The sequence below is a fragment of the Manis javanica genome, chromosome 3 (assembly GCF_040802235.1).
Source record: "Manis javanica isolate MJ-LG chromosome 3, MJ_LKY, whole genome shotgun sequence".
Classification (NCBI taxonomy): domain Eukaryota; kingdom Metazoa; phylum Chordata; class Mammalia; order Pholidota; family Manidae; genus Manis; species Manis javanica.
Window position 1 is genome coordinate 113,185,990 of NC_133158.1, and position 17,730 is coordinate 113,203,719.

Consider the following 17,730-nt stretch of genomic DNA (forward strand, 5'->3'; position numbering starts at 1 on the left):
TTTTGCCCTATACTCCATATCCAACATACTAGCAAAAAAACTATTCCCAAATCCAACTATCAGTAGTTTCTCTGCCACCTCCAAATCTAAACTACTACTACTACCTCTTGTTCAGGATTATACCACAGCTTCCCAGATTGTGTCTCTTCTTTCCTTGGCCTTCTACAATGACTACTGTATATAGCACCCAGAAAGAACTTTTAAAAATATAAATTCATTCACAGCATTCCACTGTTCTAGCTCCCTCTTATGTTCCGAATAAAATCCTAACCTTGGTCTACGAAGCCCTATGATCAAGGTTCTTCTGAAAACTCTCTGATCTCATTTCTATTCTCTGCCTGGCTGTGGCCACTTGGACTTTTTGTTGTTCTTTGAACATACCAAAATAATTCTCATTCTAAGACCTTTGCACTTGCTGTCTGTTCTGCATGTTCTTCTTCCACATCTCTGTGTGTGGCTAGGTTCCCGTATGGTATTCCTTCTCTTTCTACAGTTTTCTCTCACTTTACTTAGGTCACTACTGCTCAGAAAATTCTTCCTTGACCACTCTGTGGTAGCTTTCTATCATTCTACCTTTCCTCTCTCTCTCTCTCTCTCTCTCTCTCTCTCTCTCTCTCACACACACACACACATGCACACACACACAGACACACACACGAGATCATGTATACTTATATGGTGTGGTTCTTAAATGTAGGTGCTTCTTTTATCGTCTGTTCTTCAAAGTTCCATGACTGCAGGCCCTTTGTTATATTCATCTCTGCTAATGCCACCTAGAAGAGTACTGGTTGAAAGGAGCTATTCATGACATGATTGAGATAGATGTTATTAACTTATAAAACTCTGAGTGTTTTTTTATGCTCATTAAATGAATAAAAATTTGTTAAATCAGTGACAACACACACCAAGTAGGCAATTAAAAGTATTTCATGTTCTTAAAATTTTTCTTTTACTGTTCTTCACACTTAAAAAACTTCAGGAACTCTGTTTTGACCATCAAATTTATGTTGTTTTAAAAAGATAATTTGCAAACTAATAGATTACTGTTTGCCTGCCTGCCTAGAGGTCTGAAGGTTATGGGTTCATGAGCTTATGTGTGTTTACATAGATACTTTTATATGCATATATATATATACTCTATCTCCTTAGAGAGAGAGAATGCTGATAGTATACCCAGATGTCTAGTGCCTTTCTAATTTTATTCCCATATTCCTTTTTACAGGATCTCAGAAATTGTCCTAATAATAGATCTAAGTAAGAAATTATGAGACCTTTGTTTACTTTCTTTTAATTGTCTTTCCTTCTGTAGTTGCTGCTGTGTGCTTTACGTGGCCTTTTTGTTTCTTGTTAACAAATATTTCACTGTAAATTTTTCCTAGTAGGAATGACTTGTGTGTACCTAAATCAGAACTTTTATATTTGTGGCAAAGGTTATTCCCCCATCAAAATACTGTATATACCTCACTTTTACTAGGATATAGATAGGGATGACACATGCCTTGTTTACTATTGCATCCCGAGTACTTGCATAAATATTATCCTCGGGAAGTCATTTGATTTTTTAAACTTAACTTTTCTCCACTGTAAAATGAAGGGGCTTTAATAGAACACTTAATTTAAAAAATCTGAGATTACAAAGCATTTATTTATTGTAAGATAGAGATAGGATCTCAGAGTTAAAATTTGGGAAAAGCCTAGTTATATAAAATGCCTTACTTTAGTAGCATTCTCTAAAATGAAATTTTAAATATAGCATTATAGGGTGAAGGCAATTTTTTTAATTAAAGTATCGTTTATATACAATCTTATGAAGTTTTCACAGTAATAACATTGTGGTTTCAACATTCACCCATATTATCAAGTCCTCACTCCCCCTCCCTGCCCATTGCAGTCAGCTTATTAAGATGCTATAGAGTCATTACTTGTCTTCTTCGTGCTGTACTGCCCTTCCCGTGACCTATCTATATTGTGATTGCAAATTATAGTGCCCCTTAATCCCCTTCTCCCTCCCTCCCAACTCTCTCCAACCCCTCCCCTTTTGTAACCACTAGTCACTTCTCAGAGTCTATGAGTCTTGTTCCTTGAATTTTATACTCCACAAATGAGTGAAGTCAATTGGTACTTACTTTTCTCCAACCTGCTTATTTTACTTAGCATACACCCTCTAAGTCCATTCATGTCGTTGCAAACGGCAGGATATGTATTGTTTTTATGGATGAGTAATATTCCATTGTTTACCTTCTTTATCCATTTGTCTATTAATGGATACCTAGGTTGCTTCTGTATCTTGGCTATTGTAAGTACTGTAGCAATAAACATAGGGATGCATGCCTTTTTGATCAGGGATCTTGTTTACTTTGAGTAAATTCCTAGGAGTGGAATTCCTGGGTCAAATGGTATTTCTATTTTTAGTTTTTTGAGGAACCTCCATATTGCTTTCAACAGTTGAAACAATTTACATTGCCACCAACAGTGTAGAAGTTTCCCTTTCTCCACATCCTCACCAGCATTTGTTGTTTTTTGTCTTTGGATGCTGGCCAACCTAAATGGTATGAGGTGATACGTTATTATGATTTTAATTTGCATTTTCCTGATGATTAGTGATGTGGAGCATCTTTTCTGTTGGCCATCTGAATTTCTTCTTTGGAGAAGTGTCTGTTCAGATCCTCTGCCCATTTTTTAACTGGGCTGTTTTCTGGGTATTGAGGCATGTGAGTTCTTTTATATTTTGGATATTAACCCCTTATCAGATGAGTCATAAACAAATATATCCTCCCATACTGTAGGATGCCTTTTTTATTCTGTTGATGGTGTCCTTGCTGTACAGAAGCTTTTTAGTTCGATGTAGTCCCACTTGTTCATTTTTTATTTTGTTTCCCTTGCCCAAGGAGATGTGTTCAGAAAAACGATGCTCATGTTTATATTCAAGAGATTTTTGCATATGTTTTCTTCTAAGAGTTTTATGGTTTCATGAGCTACATTCAAGTCTTTGATCCATTTTGAATTTACTTTTGTGTAAGGAGTTAGACAATAATCCTGTTTCATTCTCTTACACGTAACTGCCCAGCTTTGCCAACACCATTTGTTGAAAAGGCTGTCTTTTTTCCATTGTATATTCCTGGCTCCTTTACTATATATTAATTGACCATAGGTGCATGACTTCATATCTGGTTTGTTCCATTGATCTATCGGTCTGTTCTTGTGCCAGTACCAAATTGTTTTGATTGTTGTAGCTTTGTAGTAGAGCTTGAAGTTAAGGGGCATATCCGCCTAGTTTTGCTCTTCCTTCTAGGATTGCTTTGGCTGTTTGGAGTCCTTCATGGTTTCATATGAATTTTAGAACTATTTGTTTTAGTTCGTTGAAAAATGCCATTGGTATTTTGATAGGGATTGCATTGAATCTGTAGATTTCCTTGGGCAGGATGGCCATTTTGACAATATTAATTCTTCCTATCCATAAGCATAGGATGTATTTGCATTTATTGGTTTCTTGTTTAATTTCTCTCATAAGTGTCTTGTAGTTTTCAGGGTATAGGTCTTTCACATCCTTGATTCGGTTTATTCCTAGGTATTTTATTCTTTTTGATGCAGTTGTGAATGGAATTGTTTTCCTGATTTCTCTTTCTGCTAGTTCAGAGTCAGTATATAGGAATGCAACAGATTTCTGTCTATTGATTTTGTATCCTGCAACTTTGCTGAATTCAGTTACTACTTCTAATAGTTTTTGAGTGGAATCCTTAGGGTTTTCTATGTATAATTTAATGTCATCTGCAAACAGGGACAGTTTAACTTCTTCCTTACCAATTTGGATGCCTTTTATTTCTTAGTGTTGTCTGCTTGCCGTGGCTAGGACCTCCAGTACTATGTGGAATAAAGATGGGGAAAATGGGCATCCTTGCCTTGTTCCCAGTCTTAGAGGAAAAGCTTTCAGCTTTTCACTGTTTAATCTGATGTTGGCTGTGGGTTTTGTTACATATGACCTTTATTATGTCGAGGTACATACCCTCTATATCCATTTTGTTGAGAGTTTTTATCATGAATGGATGTTGAATTTTGTCAAATGCTTTTTCAGTGTTGATTGAGATGATCATGTGATTTTTGTCCTTTTTGTTGATGTGGTGTATGATATTGATTGATTTTCGAATATTGTATCATCCTTGCATCCCTGGAATAAATCCTTCTTGATCATGATGGATGATCTTTTTGATGTATTTTTGAATTTGGTTTGCTAATATTTTATTGAGTATTTATGCATCTATGTTCTTCAGGGATATTAGTCTGTAATTTTCTTTATTTGTGGTGTCTTTGCCTGGTTTTGGTATTAGAATAATGCTGGCCTCCTAGAATGAGTTTGGAAGTATTCCCTTCTCCTCTACTTATTGGAATACCTCAAGAAGGATGGGTATTAGGTCTTCACTAAATGTTTGATAAAATTGAGCAGTGAAGCCATCTGGACCAGATGTTTTGTTCTTAGGTATTCTTTTGATTACCAGTTCAATTTCATTCCTGGTAATTGGCCTGTTCAGATTTTCTGTTTCTTCCTGGGTCAGTCTTGGAAGGTTGTATTTTTCTAGAAGTTGCTCATTTCTTCTAGGTTGTCCAATTATTGACATGTAGTTTTTCATAGTATTTCTCTTATGGTTCTTTCTTTTTCTGTGGTGTCCATTGTGATTTCCCTTTTTCATTTCTGATTCTGTTTATGTGTGTACATTCTCTTTTTTTTCTTGCTAAGTCTGGCTAGGGGTTTATCTATTTTGTTAATTTTCTTGAAGAACCAGCTCCTGCTTTCATTGATTCTTTCTATTGTTTTATTCTTCTCAATTTTATTTATTTCTGCTCTGATCTTTATTATGTTCCTCCTTCTATTGACTTGAGGCCTCATTGTTCTTTTTTCTAGTTTCATTAATTGTGAGGTTAGACTGTTCATTTGGGATTGTTATTCTTTCTTGAGGTAAGCCTGTATTGCAGTATACTTCCCTCTTAGCATGACTTTCCCTGCATCCTACAGGTTTTGTGGTGTTGAGTTATTATTGTCGTTTGTCTCCATATATTGTTTGATCTCTGTTTTTATTTGGTCACTGATTGATTATTTAGGAGCATGTTCTTAAACCTCTGTGAGTTTGTGGGCTTTTAAATTTTATTTGCATAATTTATTTCTAGTTTCATACCTTTGTAGTCTGATAAGCTGGTTGGTACAATTTCAATCCTTCTGAATTTACTGAGACTCTTTTTGTGACCTAGTATGTGATTTATTCTGGAAAATATTCCATGTGCATTTGAGAAGAATATGTATTCTGTTGCTTTTGGGTGTGGAGTTCTGTAGATGTCTGTTAGGTCCACCTGTTCTTATGTGTTGTTCTGTGCTTCTGTGTCCTTACCTATTTTCTGTCTGGTTGATCTTTCCTTTGGAGTGAGTGGTGTGTTGAACTCTCCTAAAATGAATGCATTGCATTCTATTTCCCCCTTTAATTCTGTTAGTATTTGTTTCACATATTTGGGTGCTCCTATGTTGGGTACATAGATATTTATAATGGTTATGTCCTCTTGTTATACTGATCCCTTTATCATTATGCAATGTCCTTCTTTTTTCTCTCATTACTTTCTTTGTTTTGAGGTCTGTTTTGTCTGATAACAAGTACTGCAACTCCTGCTTTTTCTCCCTATTAGTTGCATGAAGTATCTTTTTCCCATTCTTCACTTTTAGTCTGTGTATGTCTTTGGGTTTGAAGTGAGTCTCTTGCAGGCGACATATAGATGGGTCTTGTTTTTTTATCCATTCTATTTCTCTGTGTCTTTTGATTGGTGTATTCAGTCCATTTACATTTAGGGTGATTATCAATAGATAAGTACTTTTTGCCATTGAAGGCTTTAGATGCATGGTTACCAAATATTCAAGGGCAGCTTCTGCAATATCTAATGTCTTACTTAACTCGCTTATAACGCTATTTCAAACACAATCTAAACTTTTCTTTCTTCCCTTCTTTTTCTTACTCCTCCACTCTTTATATGGTAGGTGTTATATTCTATACTCTTTTTGTATCCCTTGACTGACTTTTGGGGTAGTTGATGTAATTTCTTATTTGATTAGTAATTAATTGGTCTACTTCCTTTACTGTGGTTTTATTTTCTCTGACGACAGCTATTTAGCATTAGGAGCACTTCCATATATAGCAATCCCTATAAAATAGACTGTAGAGATGTTTTTGGGGAGATAAATTCCCTTAACTTTTCTGGAAATTGTTTAATGCTTCCTTGAAATTTAAATGATAGTCTTGCTTGTCTGGAAATTGTTTAATCCTTCCTTCAAATTTGAATGATAATCTTGCCAGGTAGAGTATTCTTGGTTCGAGACCCTTCTGTTTCATTTCATTAAATAGATCATGCTACTTCCTTCTGGCCTGTACGCTTTCTGCTGAGTAGTCTGATGGTTAGTCTGATGGACTTTTTTTTGTATGTGATCTTTTTTCTCTCTCTGGCTGCTTTTAATAGTCTGTCCTTGTCCTTGATCTTTGCTGTTTTAATTATGTCTTGGTGTTGTCTTCTTTGGTTCGTTGTGTTGGGAGATCTGCACTGCCATGGCCTGAGAGACTTATTTCTTTTCCCATATTGGGGAAGTTTTCAGCAATTATTTCCTGAAAGACACTTTCTATCCCTTTTTCTCTCTCTTCTTCTTCTGGTACCCCTATAGTGCGAATGTTGTTCTGGTTGGAATAGTCGCAGAGTCATCTTCTTATTCTTTCATTCCTAGTTATCCGTTTTCTCTCTGTGCCTCAGCTTATTTGTATTCCTGTTCTCTAATTTCTATTCCATTTACTGTCTCCTCTACCTCTTCTAACCTGCTTTAAATCCCTCCATTGTATGTTTCATTTCAGATACTGTATTTTTAAAAGTTTTACCTCTTGAAGTCCTTTCTGAGATCTTGAATATTTTTCTGTCACCTCATGAGCATGTTTATGATTTTTATTTTGAAATCTTTGTCAAGAAGATTGGTGATTTCAGTTTCACTTAGGCCTCTTTCTGGTGTTTGACTGATTTTGGTTTGTACAAGATTCTTTTGCCATTTAATATTTGTAATGATTACTATGAAATAATAACTTTGTGTAGGCGGCTCCCTCTATTGCCCAGAATCTCTACTCTTTGGAGCTGCCCAGCAGGTGCACCAATGGCGGGTTCGCAGGTGAGCAGTGCCTGTGCCTGCTGGGAGGAAAGAGCTCTTCCTGCCTCTTGGCTGCAGTACTTCCGTCCACTGCCAGGGCCAGTGGGCCAAGTGCTCAGAGAGGATCCCCTGTTCTATGCCTTGTCACTGCTGTATGTGGGGCTACCCTCTGGCTGGAGTGCTGCGATGGCATGGGCAGCAGGTTTGGTGGGAGGAGGAAAGAGCAACAGGCTGCTTATCGTGGTGGGGGGCCTCAGTGCTGCATTGCCAGTTGGGGGGATGGAGCGCCTGAAGCTCCTGAAAGTTTCTAATCTGTTGGGCTGAGTGTTGCAGGATGATTTTGTCTACCTGTCCTCTTTCCTGAGCAGCAAGGTCTTTGTAATCCTTGCCCTTTACCAGCCCTCTTGCTGTTGCTAATCTTTCAACATACCCACCTTTCTTTTGTCCCAGAGTGGCTGGTTGTGGGTACCTGTTCTCCACAAGTGTGAATAATCTCTCTTTTTCCGAGTATTCTGCCTGTCTTTGCTTTTCAACCCCACTAATCTCCAGTGCACCATGTAATGTGGGTTCATGCTCCCAGAGCAGATCTCCAGTGGTGAGTGTTTAGCAGTCCTGGGCTTCTGCTCCTTCCCTGCTCCATTTCTCTTCCTCCTGCCTGTGAGCTGTGGTGGTGGGAGGGCTTTGTCATGCTTGATTGCTGCTTTGCCACTTTACCTTTTTCCATGGGGTCTTCTCTTTTCCTCAGATGTAGGCCATTTGTTGCAGTCTTCTTTCTGTTTGCTTTTTCAGGATTTGTTGTATTTGCTGTATTTCATATTATGTGTGGTTTTGGTAGTTGGTGGTCTCTGCTTCACTTCTCACACTGCCATCTTTTTCTGACTTCTGTCTTTTTTGTTTCTGACTAATGAGTTTTAGCATTTGAAGTTAGTGCCTATTTTTCTCCTTCACCTATATCACCCTTCCCACCACCACTCCTTTAATTTTTGGAGCAATATCGTTTGAAGAGCAGTTTTTAATTTTGATGAAGTGAATTCATTGACTTTTTTTCTTTGATATTTTCCTTTTTTGTGTTCTGTTATGTACTCAGAGTCTGTTCTATGTTTGGTTTAGATCTGTGATCCATTCTGAGTTCTTTTTTGTTTATGTGCATGCTAAGCATCAGAGAGTTCATTTTTGGGCATCATATGGTTCTTCAGTTGTTTGTTCCAGCATCATTTGCTCAAAAAATTATCTTTTCCCTATTGGCACCTTTTGTTAAAAATTGACTATATGTGTAGGTCATTTCTGGACTCTGTTCTGTTTGATTGATCTCACTGCCTATTTCAGTACTACAACTACCTTGATTACTGTGGCTTTCATAATATATCTCAAAATCAGATAATGTAATATTAAAACTTTGTTTCTTTTATAAAATTTGTTTTGGCTATTCTGGGTCCTTTATATTTTCATATAAATTTTAGAGTCAGCTTTTCAATTTCTACAAAAAGTCTTACTCTGGGATTTGTAGGGGGATTGCATCAGATCTGGTGATCAATTTCATGAGAACAGACATTTTACTGAGTCTTCTAATCTATGAGCACAGTTTATCTCTCAATTTAAGCTTTGTTTAATTTTTCTTGGCAGTGTTTCTTAGTCACCACTGTATAAGTCTTGTATATCTTTTGTCAAATTTATCCATGGCATTCCCTATGTTTTGATTCTATTTTAAGTGATTCTTACCATGAGCATTCCCTATGTTTTGATTGTATTTTTAAAAGTTCAGTTTCTGATTGGTCATGGTTGTTACATAGAAATACCACTGATTTTTTTATATTGACATTTCTGCGATCTTGCTAAATTTCCAATAGTAGACTCTTCTCTGTATCCCATAGTATTAACTATGTCACCAGTCATAGCATCTGTGGATAAAGACAGTTACATATTCTTTCTAGTGTGTGTTGTTTTTATTTCATTTCTCTTGGCTTTATTGTATTGCTAGGATTCCTTGTACAGTGTTGAATAAATTTTGATTTGTAGTGATGAGAGCAGACATCCTTGCCTTGTTCCTGATTGTAGGGGGAAAGAAGCCTTTCACCACTTTAATGTTTTGTCTCTAAGTTTTTCATATGTGCCCTTTATTGGGTTGAGGAAGTCCCTTCTATTCCTGGATTCCCGAGAATTTTAATCAGGAATGAATGCTGGATTTTGTCAAATGCTTTTTTGCATCTTTATTGAGATGGTCATAGTTTTTGTGTTTTACTTTGTTAACATGGTAAATTATAGTGATTGATTTTTGAATGTTCAATCAGTTTTGCATTCTTGGGATTAAATCCCAATTGGTCATGATGTGTAGTCCTTTTTATACATTATTGTTACATCTCTTTGCTATATACTAAGAATTTTTGCATCTGTGTTTGTGAGGGATATGGGCTTATAGCTTTCTTTTCTTACAACATATTTATCTTGTTTTGTCCCTCATAAAAATATTCTCCTGGAATAGATTTTTCTGATAGAATAGATTTTTTTTGGGGGGAAGAGTTTGAGTAGAATTAGTATTTTTTCCTTCCTTAAATGTTTGGTAGAATTCAGTAGTAAAGACATCTTTGTGGAGATTTCTTTTATGAGGGATTTTTCCTTTTATTTATTTTTGGGGGGAAAATGGGAGTGATTTTTTTGTTACTTTAGTATTAGAAATTGAAATATTTTTATGATGAACATATAGTCTTCCTGTTATTTATACAATTCAAAATAATTTATAGACATAGTATATTTTACTCCTAAACACATTCAGAATTTGAGTTGCTTTTTAATTTTGTGAGGTAAAATTTGAATATAATTAAATGCATGTCTTAAGTTTAACATTTAGTGAGTTTTGTCGAATGCATACAATTATGTAATCAAATCCCTTTTAAGATATAATCATTACCATTACCCAGAAAGTTTTCTCATACCTCTTCTCAGTCAGTCCCAACCCATACCCCTAAGGCAAGTACTGTTCTGATTTTTATTCTTCCTTAATTAGTTTTACTTGCTCTGTAACTTCATATAAATGGAATCATATAGTATTTGTATGTATAATATGTGTGAGACTTCCTTAACTTGACATACAATTTTTGAGATTGATATGTATTGTTACATGGATCAATAGTACTCTCCTTTTACTACTTTGTAGTGTAACTTAATTTCATTGAGGTCAGGGAACATGTTCTATATAATGCCATATCTTGCTTTATCCTAAATTACATAGTCAATTTTCACAAGCATTGTTAGTGTTCTTGAGAAGAATGGGTATTTTCTTTTGGTTGTGTCTATGTTTCTATATCTCTCCTGTGGGTCAGCCTCAATAGTCATGCTGTTTGTTTCTTAAATCTCTAAAAAATCTGTTGCTTCACATCTATACTGCTGCTCTCCATATTTTAGATATATTGTGTAATTAAATATAACAATTGATTTCTTCTGGTGTACAGCTTTGGGTTTTGACAACTGCATAAAATTGGGTCTTAAGATGCATGAGAGTTCCTTTAATCCCCCAAAGCATGTCTCTGTTTCTCCATTGTTAGTCAATACCTTCTTCCATCTCCTGCTACTGGAAGCCACGGAATTATTCTCTATCTGTTTAGTTTTGCCTTTTCCTAAATGTCATATAAATGAAATAATTGAATATGACTTTTTATTTTATTTAGCAAAGTAAATGCATTGAGATTCATCTATGTTGTTGGATTCAACCATCATATTAATGGTTGTTCCTTTTCATTGCTGAGTATTTATTGCTTTTTATTCCATTGTTTGGATGTACTATGGTTTGTTTCTCCAAGAACATTTGGGATGTTTCCAGTTTTTGGCAGTTAGGAATGAAACAGCTATAAACATTTGCATACAGGTTTTGATGTGGACCTGTTTTCCTTTTCTGGGACAAATACGTAGGAGTGGAATTGTTAAGTTCTATGCAAATGTAGCTTTAGCTTTATAGGCTGTGGTAGGTTTTACACTGTGGATTCTGTTTAATTCTGTTTGGGTTATTGATTTCTCCGTGAGTAAGCTTTGGTAGCTTTTTTTATCTTTTAAAGAATTTACCCATCTCCTCTGTTGAATTTATAGGCATAAAATTACTCCCCATCTCTCCTGACTATCCTTCTTAATATCTGTAGAATCTGTGTGAATCTCTCTCCTTGATATTTGAAATTTGTGTCTTTTTTTCTGATCACTTTGGATGGAGGTCTATCAATTTTATAGATCTCGAGCTAGCTTTTGGTTTCATTGATTTTTGGCCATTGACTTTCTATTTTCTGTTTAGTAGACTTCCAATATGATCCTTATTAGTTCCTTTCTTCTGCTTACTTTGGGTTTAACATATAATACAGGAAACATTTTTTTGTCTCTGTAAGTAAACTCATTTTAAAACCCTGTACTGAACCCTGATCTTTGCCAATAACAAGACTTCAGAGAAAATGAAATTACTACTATTTTTAATAAATAGACACAGGATTTTCTTTTTGTTTTGAATATTGATTTTCCTGCTTGTTTATCTGACATCTGTTTCAATTTCTGAATGAAGTACATCTGTAAATTCTGAAAATACTTGGAGTTTCCATTAAAAGCCCTGTGAAATTTATCATACAGAGCTCTCAGAGTTAAATATGTGGCATCACTTAAGTGGGGCAAAATATTGTGAAGAATAAAATTCTCTAATCTTAGTAGTCATTTAACTTAAAAGACTATGCAATATTTACTAGAATTCAGAATGTAAAATGTTTAAAACCCCAGGTTGTTGCAAATAAGTAACCTCCAACTAAAATTAACGCAGTTTTAGAGTAAGAATTTTCTGCAGTGGAGTTTGTATTACTCTTTTAGGTTTTTGTTCAAAATTTGAAATAAAATCAAGGAAGCAAATTGCTCTTTGAGATTCTGTTTAAATACTAATGCATACTTGATTCCTCTGTAAGTAGAATTTTATTTTTTAGATAGATGAAATAGATGGTTTTCTTAAATGCTTATTTTTTATGTGAGCTTACAGAACTTTATAGCTCTGTATATACATATAGTCTTATAGCCTTTATAAAACTAAATGGACATTATTTTCATTGTTTATTTTTCTAATTGTTTAATGTTACATTTTATCTTTTAGATCCTATTTGACCAAACTCAGAGATCAATTAAGGCACAGCTTCAGAACTTTGTTAAAGAGTAAGTCAGTTGCAGTGAAGAGAAATGGAAAGCAACCAGTTAATGATAGATCACATGTGGGAGATGGTATCTTTTGAGAGAAATTATGTGCCTTGAATTGCTGAAAATACTGAAATTTTTGTTTGTTTCGCTTTGTGAACTGTATATTGCATTTCTTCATGAACTACTCTGTAAGGGAATCAGACTTCATTTTATGCTTTTCAGTTCATTTCTATTATGAAATATGTGTTCAGGATACATAGCTACAATTGTTATGAGCTAAAAAAATTTCATTAAATATAAATAAATAATCTAATGACCTTTCAAAATCAAAGCAAACCCCAAATGTGGTTGAAATACTATCAGCTATTGTAGTTGAGACTAGTTTTCCATTGTAAATATGGTATTTTCTCTGAAGAGAGGATAATAGAATACATAAGAATGAGAAATGAAAGCGCATGCCTTTGCTACATGTGTCTCTTTTGTGTCATATTCATCAAATTTTATATGTGAAATAAAATGAAAATAGAAATGAAAATGTATGAACTTGATAGGAACATTTTCCTTTTCCACATTAATAATTTAGTTTTTCTCTTTTTATTCCTGACTGAGATAAAAATATAGATGAATTTGATCATGATACAGTATTGAGGATAAATGATATACCTTGTAAGCTGTAAATAGTGGCAGAGCTCATGAACATAGTGCACTGCCATTTTAATAGGTTAGAATTTGTCCTGGTGATGATGTAATGCAAATCTTTTACAAATAACTTCATAATAGACTTATGTCAGAATGTCCTTAGAATGTATATGTGAAAATTTATGTCTATTTTTAAAGAGTTTAAGTCTTTCTTAGGTATGTATTTTATTATTATTATTATTTTTAAGTCATTTGTCTTCAATTTATTTTGCCTATTTCCCTGGTAGAAAAAGTAAAAGCAAAGGGATGTTACATACTTACCTAAGATTATTAATGAACCAGGGATTTCAGACTATTGAAATGGATACTGTTACCCCTTATAGGTAGGTACACAATTCTTTTAGAAAGCACTATATGTGTTTGTTTTAAGAGTATATTCGTGCCCTTTGGCCCAGTAATTGTCTTCAACAAGAAATGAATGTTTCTTGAAGTGTGGTCTGTAGTCCACTCATAACAGTATTTATGGAAGTTTCACTGTTTTTATTTTTTAGAGATCTTAGGAAATTCAAAGATGCCAAGAAGCAATTTGAAAAAGTCAGTGAAGAAAAAGAAAATGCATTAGTAAAAAATGCTCAGGTGCAAAGAAACAAACAGCATGAAGTTGAAGAAGCCACAAACATTCTGACAGCAACAAGAAAATGTTTTCGACACATAGCCCTTGATTATGTACTTCAGGTATAATTATTATATGCTCTCAAAAACTGCTTACTAAACGTGTAACTACTTTTAGTGATTGCACTGAAAATAACAAATAATGCTATTTCCTTTATTTTAGAATTAAATCATGATCATCTGTGCAAAATTTTCACTTGTTTGTATATCTGTCTTTATACACATATATGTGTTTGTACATGTATATCTCTGGTTCTGATTTCTTCCCTTTTTCACTTAACATTGTACTTTATACCACTTGGAAATGTTGTAAAAAGCATTTTTAATTGCTATATATTATTCTCTGGAGTTGCGGTGTCAACTAATATCTGATTATGAGACACAGTGTTGCCAGTTTTTACTGGCAATAATAAAAATACAATATTTAATCATTGTAAATGATAATAACATCTTTGTATATAAGATGTTATTATCTTTTGCCACATTCTTGATGATTTTTTTAGAGTAGATTTTTAGTGATACTAAGGCTCACCATATTGCCAAATGAAAAATATTACCAAAAATGTTCTCATATTTATATTAGGTGCTGCTTTTTTTTAAGTAGAGATTGGTATTTTGTAAATTGTCTGGTGATTTTCAATGCAAAATTGGAAGTAGTTTGAATGTGATCAGTCTCTAAAGGATTTGAGAGACATGAAAAATGAAGGCATACATTGTACATTTTCTCACATGTACTTTATATGTGCCTATGTATCATGGAGTTTAAAATCTTGGGCTTTAAAGCTTAGGGAGTTATCTTGTCTAAATCTCCTTTTATAAAATAGCAGAGGAGTCCCAGAAATTCTTGACTTAATGAATATCACAGAGTATTTCTTAAAAAAATACCTAAGTAACCATATGCCAATTAGTGATTAAAAACTACTTACTTTCTACAACAGGAGAAAATGACTTTAAGATTTTTTTCTATTCTGTTTCTATTCAGTAACTGGGAAGTTAAATTTTTAAAAAATATTTTTTATTAAGGGATTATTGATATACACTCTTATGAAGGTTTCACATGAAAAAACAATGTGGTTACTACATCTGCTCATATTATCAAGTCCCCACCCATACTCCAATGTAGTCACTGTCCATCAGTGTAGTAAGATGCCACAGATTCACTATTTGCCTTCTCTGTGCTACACGGTTTTCCCTGTGATCCCCCACACCATATGTATTAAACATAATACCCCTCAATCCCCTTCTCCCTCCCTCCTGACCCACCCTCTCACACCCCTCCCTTTCAGTAAGTACTAGTTGTGGGAAGTTAAATTTTAAAAAGTGAAGTACATTCAATTTATTAATGAAAGGCTTCTAGAGTGGAGTAGTCTGTATTTCTCATCTCCTGTTATCTACCTCATGTTCACACCATTTCCTGTGGTAGTATGAGTACTCAATCTTCCTACCCTATTCCACTGAAATGGCTCATGCTGAGGTCTTATTCATTAGGTACATTTTAGGTTTTAACCAACTAGACCATTGTATTACTGAAATGGTAGACCACACTCTCCTGTTTGAGACATACTTTTGTCTTGATTTATCTCAAACCACTTTTAGGTCATCTTCTTGCATTTCAATTTCCTCCATGGGCATCTCACCTTTGTCCACCTTTTCAGCCTCTTGTTCAGTTTCATTCTTGGTACTATTCTTTTCTGGCTTTATGATTTCCCTTAAAGCCTCTTTTTTTTTTTTAGATAATTATTTTTTATTGAAGGGTAGTTGACACATAGTATTACATTAGTTTCAGGTGTACAACACAGTGATTCAACATTTATATACATGATAATTCTAGGTACCAGCTATCACCATACCAAGTTGTTACAATATTTTGACTATATTCCTTATGCTATACATTACCTCCCAGTTACTTATTTATTTTACAATTGGAAGTGTGTACTTTTTTTTTGTGTGTGTGAGGGCATCTCTCCTATTTATTGATCAAATGGTTGTTAACAACAATAAAATTCTGTATAGGGGAGTCAATGCTCAATGCACAATCATTAATCCACCCCAAGCCTAATTTTCATCAATCTCCAATCTTCTGAAGTATAATGAACAAGTTCTTACATGGAGAACAAATTCTTACATAGTGAATAAGTTACATGGTGAACAGTACAAGGGCAGTCTTCACAGAAACTTTCGGTTTTGATCATGCATTATGAACTATAAACAATCAGTTCAAATATGAATATTTGTTTGATTTTTGTACTTGATTTATATGTGGATACCACATTTCTCTATTATTATTATTTTTAATAAAATGCTGAAGTGGTAGGTAGATGCAAGATAAAGGTAGAAAACATAGTTTAGTGTTGTAAGAGAGCAAATGTAGATGATCAGTTGTGTGCCTGTAGACTATGTGTTAATCCAAGCTAGACAAGGGCAATAAAACATCCACGGATGCAGCAGATTTCTCTCAGAACGGGGGGGGGGGGAGAGGTTCTAAGCCTCACCTCTGTTGATCCCCAATTTCTCACCTGATGGCCCCCCTGCGACTGTGCCTGTCTTAGGTTGTTCCTCCCTTGAGGAATCTTATCCGTCTCTGGCTAACCAGTCATCTTCCGGGGCCACCCTTACAGCCTCTTAATGCCCCTTGTTTGAATTACCACCAAATTCAGAAGACAAAATTTATTTTTCTCAGAAGTCCCTTATTCTTTTTGAGTCCAAAACGGAACTCTTGTCTTCTTCCAAATGGCTTTTTATACCCTTGCCTAATCAAATGTCATCACTCTCTTGCTTAGTCATAGAAATTCAGAATTGGAAAATTATATCAGATATTCTCCTCATTCTTAGCTATTATATCTAACAACCAAAACTGCCTTGAAAAGTTCTGTGTACCTCTTAAATCTGTTTCTTGTCATCCTAGCTGTAGCCCTAACTCCAGTCCTTACTGTTTCTTGTCTGGAGTATTAAGATGTTGTCATAAAGTTAGTCTTCCTTGCATTACTTTTACCTGGCCCATTGCCAATTCATTCCCCGTCTGTGGTCAGTTACTCAAGCTTCTCTAGGCAAAATCATCATCCTCAGACTCCTCTGTGCTGCCATAATATTGTCTTATACATTGTTAGAGCATTTATGTCATTTATTGTACTTACTTATTTATATATGTCTTTTCTATTCCTAGATTGTATGCTTTCCCTCTAGTCCAGTGGTTGGACAATAGATAGGTAGTAAGTGCTTAGAGAAAGAGTGAATGGTTTAATATTTAAATTTTATTTGGGGAGGGCAGTTCAGCTAAAATATCCATTAATTTCAAACTTACAGATCATAAATTATCCATTTCCTTTGGTGCACATGCAATAGTTTTAAGTTAGGACTCCCACCTCCCCAGTAACTATTAGCCTGTTTGATTTTTCTGATAGGAGCTGTTGTGTCATTTTATTATATGGCCATAATGTCTATTTTTAAGATTTTGTCATACTTTAGCTTCTCTAAATATTTGAATTTACTTTTTTTCAAGTAAATGATGTTTACTATTGCCAAAGAAACAAACAAAAAATTTAAAATAGAGGCACTTTTAACATTTTCCAGAGTTTGAGTAAGAGGTTATCTGCAGACTTTGCTTTTACTTAGAGCATTTGAAAATTAATATTTTACTTCTCAAAAACTGAATAGGCCTTGAAACAGACATGCAGAAGAAACTAGTGCTTAGTTAAGCAAAGTTACTTGGATTTTCCTTGGTCTGTTTTCATTTTCTGATCAGTGTTTTAAAATTACTGTATAAAACGGAATATTTAGTGAGAAGGAATATTAAAAAGGCAGGTATTTTAGATAAGGTAGAGATAGCTTCCTGGTAAGGGCCATTGTTTATATTCCCTCTCCACCCTGATAGCACAGACAGGAATAGGGTCCTGGCATGCTAGCTGGACTGCTGCTTCACTGAGTCCTGGGATCAGAGCCCACACCAGCTCCAAACATCCCACCAAGGATGCCCCACTGCCTGTACCCACCTGTGCTGTCTTTGGCTCCAGTAGTTCTGCCAAGTCAGCACCAGCATGGCTCACATTGTGGCACTTTTGGCCTGTGCCCACTTCAGCTGCAACAGTCTCATCAAAGCACCCCGTGCTGCACAGTGCCTG

At 34.9% G+C, this 17,730-nt stretch overlaps 1 protein-coding gene across 3 annotated transcripts in view; it reads left to right on the plus strand.

Annotated features, from left to right (window-relative positions):
• Positions 1–17,730, plus strand: part of ACAP2 (ArfGAP with coiled-coil, ankyrin repeat and PH domains 2) — a 157,989-nt gene that overhangs the window by 65,771 nt on the left and 74,488 nt on the right. For 2 of the 3 annotated variants that reach the window (XM_037024133.2, XM_073231868.1), the window contains exons 5-6: positions 12,261–12,319; positions 13,492–13,675. In XM_037024133.2, coding sequence (XP_036880028.2) covers positions 12,261–12,319; positions 13,492–13,675 — 243 coding nt within the window. Of the gene's footprint in view, positions 1–12,260; positions 12,320–12,348; positions 13,324–13,491; positions 13,676–17,730 lie in introns of those variants that run through there. The other variant, XM_073231869.1, reaches the window with a different exon arrangement.